At 29.4% G+C, this 9,574-nt stretch overlaps 1 protein-coding gene across 1 annotated transcript; it reads left to right on the forward strand.

Annotated features, from left to right (window-relative positions):
- The first annotated feature begins 8,301 nt into the window (after positions 1–8,301).
- LOC127281461 (uncharacterized) lies at positions 8,302–9,558 on the forward strand. The gene has a single exon (XM_051305179.1). The coding sequence runs from the start codon at positions 8,302–8,304 to the stop codon at positions 9,556–9,558; it is 1,257 nt and encodes a 418-aa protein (XP_051161136.1).
- The last annotated feature ends 16 nt before the right edge of the window (positions 9,559–9,574 follow it).

Here is a 9,574-nt window from a genome sequence, read left to right on the forward strand (position 1 = left end):
TATTTTTCTAATATTATAGTGGGAATTTACAATATATATTGTGATTTTTAAGATGGAATGAAAAATTACAACAATCAATTTTGTGAAAAATATTTGTGCCTTTTTTGCAAACAGGTTTTAATTATTGGAAGTAATATTTTCAAATGTATTTGTATTGTTGAAGAAAAAACATTTCAATCCTTTCTTTCCGGATTCTCAAGAGGTCAGCTTGATGCTTGGAAGTATTTAAGAAAACTAGCGAAGGAAAGTTAGTTTTAGGTGCCATTTCCCGTTATCGCAACCAGCGATTTACGAGGTACTTTTGTTGGGAAAAATATTTGCTCGCTTCTTACTGAGAGTGAAAAATGGCGACCCATTGAGAAAATGTGTGTGACCAGTAGTGACCCCGCACCTTTAACTTATCTGACATTATCTTTCGACGTCACCAGTTCTTGTAAAAAAGTGACAGATTCCTTTCAGAGACCCAAAAAAAATCCCTACGTATGCGAGTCAGAGATTTCTGGCCATTTTTTTTCCTCAGACCTTAACTGACCTACTATATGTACTATCGTGTAAATTATATTTAACAATATTATCTCGTCTTTCCAAATTTAGCTAAATAATAATTTTTCATTACATCAATAATAAATTATAATTAATTTATAATAATAGGTATATCATAAAAAAGATACAATAAAGCTATAAAAGATTGACTTCATATTTTAAGTATAATTAAATCCCTCATATTTAGCAACTCTGAAAAGTGAAATTTGAAAGCTCTCTAAACAAATATTAATTCCCTTTGTTTAATCCTTTTCAAGTACTTTATTAATTATACAAACAAAAATATATATATATGTATAAAAGTTTTCCCTCTGCTTTATAAAATATTGCAAATATAATGTAATACAAATTAGGTTTGTAATGAAATTGATTTCTCAATTCAATATAGTCATTCAGAATTATAAACAAATTTATGGTACATAAAAAAAATAATGTTGAAACTAAAATAGAAATGCGTAAACTTCCTTGTATTGGCTTTTATGCCAGATGACAAATAAATTCATTCATACTCTTCTCTATCCAAACATAACTACACATAGAATTATTTAAATGACAATCAAATTTGAAGAGAAATGTTTAATTTCACACATCTTATACACAATCTCAGGCTCACCACACAACCATAATTTACAATTGAACAGTGTTAAGGCCCTTGCCTCTGCTAGTAATTGTTGATAAAGGAATAAATAATAATAAGTCTCCATAAATAATTTCAAGTTTCCGGAAACTTGAAATTATTTATGGAGACTCCCTTGTCTTTGTTGAAAACCCTTCTGGTTATAAATGAACAATAAACACTTCTTTTCTACAGCACTTTGTCACAGTTATAAATTTGACTAGCCATGGATCTCCAACTATTAACTGCGTCATGTCGTTGACTCAATAAGAAAAATTCTTATTCTTTAAGTTCAGTTACATTTTGTAAGAAGGAAAAATAAATAATATTTTTAGTTTTAATACATAGCATTATTCCAATATTAAACTCCTGCTCCTCTTTGAAGCATTCATAAGCTCTCAGTTCGGGGATAATTAATATATTATATAATTTCTTATTCTTATTTAATACATCGATTCTGAGAAGCAAATGAGTTCAAACATGTGGCTGATAAACTATAAACATAAATGTTTAGGGAAGTATCACCCACATTCTATTATCTCTAATACAAAAGAAACAATAGTATTGTCAAAATTTAAAGGGAGATTATATCCTTAATTTCTATTATTCAATATAATGAAACACGTGCTAACTATATCATCAGATAAGATTGTAAACATGTAGTAAAATTTATGAATAAAAATACGTTACTACACGGAAAAAACAAACTAACTATTTTAGCACCAAACTGCTTTATCCTTTATTAGTATGCGATTTCGTTTACCTATTAAAGTATGAAATAATGCTTTTTTAGTTTAAAGTAAGTCCATACTAAATAAGTATAATGGTTATACTCTTTTAGTAATAGTGACGTACTTTAAAAGCATAAAGTTGATGCCCGCGAAGTACGACATACAGTCTACCTAAAATAGCAAGAGCTTCTTCCTTTTTGGTGTATAAATTCTTGCAACCTGCGTTTTGGCCTATATCGATATATCAATGGTTGGAAGGAGAAGGAGGCGTGGCCAAAACGCAGGTTGCAAGAATTTATACACCAAAAAGGAAGAAGCTCTTGCTATTTTAGGTAGACTATATGTCGTACTTCGCGGGCATCAACTTTATGCTTTTAAAGTACGTCACTATTACTAAAAGAGTATAACCATTATACTTATTTAGTATGGACTTACTTTAAACTAAAAAAGCATTATTTCATACTTTAATAGGTAAACGAAATTGCATACTAATAAAGGATAAAGCAGTTTGGTGCTAAAATAGTTAGTTTGTTTTTTCCGTGTATTTATCTTTTTTTTTTTGCTTTTCCAAATTCTATATTATACTTATATATATTTATATTCTTCTCTTTTATTTTTAAATTATTTGTCGCTTTTCAAACTAAATGAGAGGAATCTTTCCCATAATTATTTAGTTTTTTCGCTTTTGTTATTAACTTTTCAAAATTCTTTTACTTGTTTAAACAATTGATTGTTTATCGTTTCAAACAATTTGATGCCAAAGAAAATAATGATAATAAATAAAAGAATTAGTTATTTTTATTTAAGTAATGAAAATAAACAATCAATCTGACAATATAGCTTTCTTTGTTTGTAAAAACGATTGTGAGTCCTTCCTTATTATCTCTCAGTTCTGAATAGAATAAAGTTTACTTTTAGTTTAATTTAGTAATTATAAATAAATAAAATAAATAAAAACACACCTTCACTTTGTGGTTACTTTGCTTGTCTATTAAATCGAAATATAGGTTTGTGGTTTATGAAAATCAGTTTAAAACTGTTCAGATAAAAGAGACAGAAACACGCATTTACTTGGCTTATAAAGTTGCGTCCCTACCCTTAATTTTCTGGGGTAAGTAAAATTCAAAATTTGCGAGTGTGTGAGTAAGGAATTTTAAATTCATTGAGCAAAAATCCGCGAGTTTCCCTCACCACTTTACGCAGGGCGCTTCTCCCATGTATTTCTTACCGCCAATTTCTCCCTCTATTTGGATTTTTCGCGGCGTCTATTTTTGGATAGCCAATTACATTTAAATTATTTTCTAAGGACAGAGATATATTTCTCTCTCTAATTCCGTTTCTAATGCTTGCCAAGAACAATGTCATTGTCTACCTGTCAATCACTTTCCTCTAACTGATTTTCATTTTCTAAAATCTTTAATTTCTCAAAAATTAATAATTTTAAAATTATTTAACTTTTACCATTAATTTTTAAATAATTTTTACTTTAAATTAACATATAATTTTATTTAATTATTATTAATTTCAACAATTTTTAAAATAATTTGTATTATTTTATTTTCTAAATATTTTAAAGAAAAAATATAAAATAAATTTATTCTTTAAATAATAATCTATAAATATTCTTTATTCATAAAAGAAATATTTAAATTAAATTAATAATTCTCTTAATTCGTATTTATATTTACCTTCTCTTTCTATTATTTTTTCTGTTTATATTTTCATTGTGTTATCTATAGATATCTTCTCTCTCTTTCTATTATTTTAAGGAATTCAATTTATCTAGTTTTAATTTTATTTCTTTGTGTGATTTTATTTTTAATATTTATTAATTTATAATTTTTAGATAATTTATGATTATTTTATATTAAAATTTTTGACTATTTTATCTTAGATAACAAATAAGTTTAAACAAACAGAAACAATGAATGAATATAAAGATTTACGATTTATAGTAGATTCTAAAATTTCCTAAAATTTCTATATTGAAAATTTGTACAATATCGGCTTTTACTACATTATTATATTCCTAATAGTCTTTATAATCTTTTTCTAAAATTTTAATATGAAATGAATATAATATAAAAATTATTATTTTTAAATTCTAAAATTTGCTGAATTTCGCAATCCGAAAATATTTACAATGAGCGGCTCTCAGTACATTATATTATTATATTCATTTAATTCGTGTTAATCTTGCTATGTTACTTCAACTAGAAAATTATAATTTAATAATTAAATTTCACCACATAAATCAATAATACTGTAAAATTTATAAAAGTACAAATGTGCTAAATGTAAATAATTTTCCGCAATGAATAACAATAAAAAATTACAAAAATTTATTACGCTGTTTATCAAATTAATTATTTAACAAACAAAATAATACTTCAAACGAAAATTTATAATTTAATTTATTAATTAAATATAATTGGATTTACAAATCTTTATGATTCACAAATTTAATTAAAAAACAAAATTTCAAATTCATCATCTATTTTATTCATTACTGCTAATAAAATGACATATCGACTAGTATAATTAAATTAATATGAATAAATAAAAATTTTAATTTATTAGGAAGAAAAACATGAATGAAAATTTTAATAAATTTCAATAAAGATTAAATGATGTAAAAGTCAATAAGAAATTTTATTGAAAAACTTTAACATCTTTAGTGTCAATTTTTACTAAAGATGTTAGTCGAAAGATTTTTCACAATTTTGCAGAGCAGAGAATTCAGTTTAAGTCATGTCAACATTTCCTGAAGTTTCACATCTAACATCTTCTAGTTGTAGTCGCTTTTAGTGAACCTGCTTGAGCTGTTTCCATCCGTCTCGTGATCTTTGAAGGCGATATACGTGGTTGCCATCTCTCTTACCCCTCGTCACAAGAAGGTCTACAATCCGTTGTCATTAACGTAGCTCATTCCAAGAGAAACGTGTGAACGAGCTTTAATAGCCGAATTTCATCATGAAAGTACGAGGGATAATTGGTTCACCAAGTCGCACCGAAATCACATACCACCAATTTCAACTCTTCGTCTCTATTGCGCTCTCTCACTCTTTCTCGCAAAGATTCTAACCGAAGGGATAAGTTATTTCCACAAATTCTGAAGTTTATGGTTAGATATAAAAGAGAAAATTGCGCGACTAGAGAGTAAGTAATTTCGTGACCTTTGACGTGCTTGTGTGTGCCAAAGGTAAATAAGTTTATTCTCTCATTACGACTTTGGTTCATGTTTTCTATTCAGAAAAAAAAGAGATTCTTTTTAGCGACACAATCAAGATCTCTTTATCGAAGTTGATACCTGTAATTTTTCTTTGGTTTATTTTATTCGACTTTCGAGAATACAACCATGATTAGGTCTTTCATGGAATTTAAAGAGGGTAGTTTACTACCTTTTTTTCATTACATCGTATTATCTGAAATATTAGTATTTATACTTGGTGTATATATATGTCGGCATTTAGACAACTCACATCCCCATCCTTCGATGTATATTTGTATGTGGATGATAATGAATATAATAATTAATTAATTAATTAACTAATTAAATGTAGAGAAACATTTTAAAAAAAGGGTCATATAATTATATAAATAAGTAGAATATTAATGCTTTTAAATTTGGAAATTGTTATAAATAAACTTGGTGTTTTTTAAAAAAATATTTTACAAACTTTTAATAGAATTTAATTTGCATATTAATTAGGATACTACGAGTAACTCTCTCTCTCTATATATATATATATATATATATATAGTACCATCCAGAAGTATCAGGCCGATTACACGTGACTCTCTGAAAAAACATGCCATCACTTTTTCAATCATATTTCTGCAACAAAAGGAGATACAAAAAAAAACTCAAAAACGGTTAGAAAGCTTATTAAATTTTGAATAAAATAAGCCATGTTTGAAGCCATTCCGTTAATAATTTTCTGAGTTGTAGAGTGAGAAAGATGGAAAAAATATTATCAAATTTTCTGATTTTGGTCTCTTGACTTCAACATTTTCAAAAATCTAGAAAAATTTAGATAAAAATTTTTTAAAAACACAGAAATCTTCGCTAGAATTTCAGCTTTAAAATAAATTGCACCTTAAAGACGTTCAAAGAGATACTTTTATTTCGATTAGAGAAACTGTATCTCTTCAATTCATCAGTGGTGGCCAATCGAACGAATTAGACCTTCCATTGAAAACGGATTCGACCAAATAGTCGAATCTGTTATAATCAAAATAACAGATTCATCCTATCAAGTTCCAACCTGTTTTCTCGGATCATGCTATCCAACATTTTTTACAGAGAATTTACCCATCGTATCCAATAAGCATATTGGTCTAAATGATGTGACCTTATCTAGAGGTTTATCTCTTTTCTCAAGAACAACCAAATTCTGCGTCCTCCAGTCACTAGAGAACGCTTCAGTCTTTAAGCATGTATTAAAGACATCGAGAGGAAGCGGTTACATCTTTCAAGATCTCGCTGATGGGTGTTCCGTTATTGCCTGGTGCTTTACAATTTTTCAATGTTTTCGCCGCCTTTTTTAGCTCTTCAAGCATAAGGAATTCCTCCCTTTATACTACAGTGAGTACAGTCCTCTAAGGCTCAATTCCACATAAAGGAATAACGTCCTTATAATTTTCTTGACCAGAATCGAAACATCTAAACCAGTTTTTTTGACTTCACACCAATTTCTTGGAGACAATCTTTAAAGCCATGGGTTCATTTCGGATTCATCGATAAGGTCCTTCCAACATCGACGTTGGCTATTTCGTTCAATTTGCTTCAAGATTTTACAGAGTACTGAATATATAATCCGTCTGTAATTCTTATCACTTTCAAGTGCTTGAAAAACTATTTCTATTTATAGTAGATTGAAATATAAGATGTAATCAATTCAAGCCACATTGACCAAGAAGCTGAATAATGTGCAAAAAAAGAAAACACCAACGTTTAAAAAAAAGGCAAAAAAGCAAGTAACAGAGGTCAAAAAATGTTTGCAAAACGAGACACAAGAGCAACAGAGTATCGAGTAGATCAAAACGTGAGATGAAACTGCAGAAAAGAAGAATAAATATAGATAGTCACTTTGTTGCTAGAACAATATATCTTAAAAATATACATTTGTTACTTCTCACAAAAAAATTAATAATAAAATAAAATTTAAATAATACAGAGAATAAATAAATATTCCATTGATTGATAATCGACATAAAGTCTGTTTAGGCGCATTAAAATATATTTGTAAAGTAATTTAAGATAATCCTCAAAACTTTACAATATTTTCTATATTTTGAATTTTAGTTTATAATATTCTGAATTTAAGATTTGTCACGTACAACTTAATACTTTTATTAGAATTTATAAGTTTTCAAATTGCTATAATCCTTATTGTAAATTTTGTCTGAAAAACATAGTCATTCAAAAAGGTAATAAACGATCTGGAGACTAAACTCTTGTAATTATCAACGCAGGTAACAAACCCTGTACACTAGGACCCTTCAGGTCGAAATTAAGAATTGAAGATAATCGACATTTTCCGTCTAACTTCGTGTATTTTCGTAAATACTGAGTTTACCAATTGTCACTTTCAGACTTAAACAGGTATAATTGTAAGACCAGTTGTCTGTTCACCACCGTCAAGCACTGTAGTCTAGAAAATATATTGTTTTTTACTTTTAAAATCCTGGTGTTATCTTTGACTTCACCTTATACGTCATAACTACTGATAATTATCAAATTAATTATCAAGACATTTACGCGTTTGACATTTGAATTAAAATCAAGATTATCGTAATTTATAAAATTCAAAATAAAGTCAATTTTTCGTGCATGTCGCCCTAACAAATGGTCCTTCGAGCCGGATTCTCTAACTACGCGACCGCGAAGTGGTGATAAGTGTGTGTCATTTCATACTTAAAGACAACTTAGACGTTTAATCGTAACCCGAATCAACTGTTTTATAAAACGAAAAAATAGAATTTCGTGGTGATACTTAACAGTGATTGTGTCTAAATTATACTCCTTTAATAATCGAAAAAGGATTACAAAGTCCAATCACTGAACATTTTAACATTTAATTAGTTAACATCTCAAATCATGTTTGTGGTGTATAACAAAACATTGGAACTTTTGACTCTTATATACGAACAGTGTAATTTCGGTACTTATACGCAGTTAAAAGTGTGAGTGCAAGTTAAAAGACACTGAACACAATCAATTGTGGAGCTGTTTTCTAAAAAATTATCAACAACCGAAGATCAACACAATCTAGTTCAACCTGGAGAGGATCTCTACCAACTGCCAAGGGCTGCCACCAACGCACAAGGATTTCTACAAAAGGTAGGCTTGTTATCGCTTTATCCAAAACTTTCCTCTGAATCTAATCCATTAATCCTCATTTCATAATGGCAGAAATCCAAGACAAAGTTAAATCCCTGATTAGAAAACGCTCAACTCACAAAGCACAAATTACTAATTATAAGAAATTTCTCGAAGAGTATAAAAAGCTTCCGACAAGCTTAATTAAATTAAACGTTCGTTTAGAAAAGTTCAAAGCTAGTTTTGAAAATTTTGATCAGGTTTCGGATGATCTTGAAACTCTTGACGAAGCTAGCAGTCATGACGTACAGAGATTTGAAATCGAAGAAGATTATATCAATATTTTAACAGAATTTGAGGAACTAAAAGCTGTTGCACAACCAAATACTCAAAGTGGTATCGCGAATATTTCAGGTTCCCAAGATGCGAATACAGCATCAAATTCTGCCTCACGAACAATGAAACGACGTGTCAAATTACCAGAAGCTTCACTTCCTAAATTTAGCGGAAAATATGAAGACTGGTTATCTTTCAAAGATGCCTTTACATCTATGATTCATGACCAGGAAGATTTAAGCAACGTTGAAAAACTCCAATATTTAAAATCGGCAGTAGTCGACGAAGCCGCGAATAAAATTAAGACATTGGCTATAACTGATGGTAATTATGACCGCGCGTGGAACTTGTTAAAGAGTGCATACGCAGATAAACGTTTAATTATTTCCAGACATCTCAGCCTCCTTCTTCGGCTTCCTAAACAAGAAAGAGAAACCGCGGAAGGGCTGAGACGTTTAGCAGACGAAACGCAACAGCATTTAGAGTCCTTAAAAACACTGGATATTAAAATCAGCGAAGAGATTGTTATTCAAATTTTAGAAGAAAAATTATTTAAAATCACAGCGGAGAAATGGGAGGAAACTCTGACACGCGATACTTTTCCAAAATTAGACGAAATGATAGAGTTTTTATATAAAGTTGCTTCTAGAGTCTCTAAACGCGAAAGAGATAACAATACTCAAAAATCAACTCAACCTTCTAACTCCGGTAAACCGTTAAACAATAAAAATACTAAAAATAAGTCGCCAGACGCGACAAGACAAGCTTTCGTTTCGAAAACCGAAAAAACTTGTTCAATTTGCCGTGAAGCAGGACATCCTGTATATAAATGTAACAAATTTCGAGCGTTAAGTGTTCCTAAGCGAATCCAAGCAGCCAAAGAAGCAACTCTTTGCTTGAATTGCTTAAGAAGTCACGGGGATAAACCTTGTAACTTTTCCAATTGTCTGATTTGCTCGGAACCTCACAATACGTTACTTCACGATTCAAAAACGCAAGGAAGTTGACAGCTAAATCCTACGG

This window comes from Leptopilina boulardi, unplaced genomic scaffold, assembly GCF_019393585.1.
Source record: "Leptopilina boulardi isolate dan_hultmark-lab unplaced genomic scaffold, ZJU_Lbou_2.1 LbouV2_269, whole genome shotgun sequence".
Lineage (NCBI taxonomy): Eukaryota > Metazoa > Arthropoda > Insecta > Hymenoptera > Figitidae > Leptopilina > Leptopilina boulardi.

What these genes read in the sequence shown, in the direction of transcription:
- LOC127281461 (XM_051305179.1), top strand. Translation starts at nt 8,302, where the DNA reads ATGGCAGAAATCCAAGACAAAGTTAAATCCCTGATTAGAAAACGCTCA.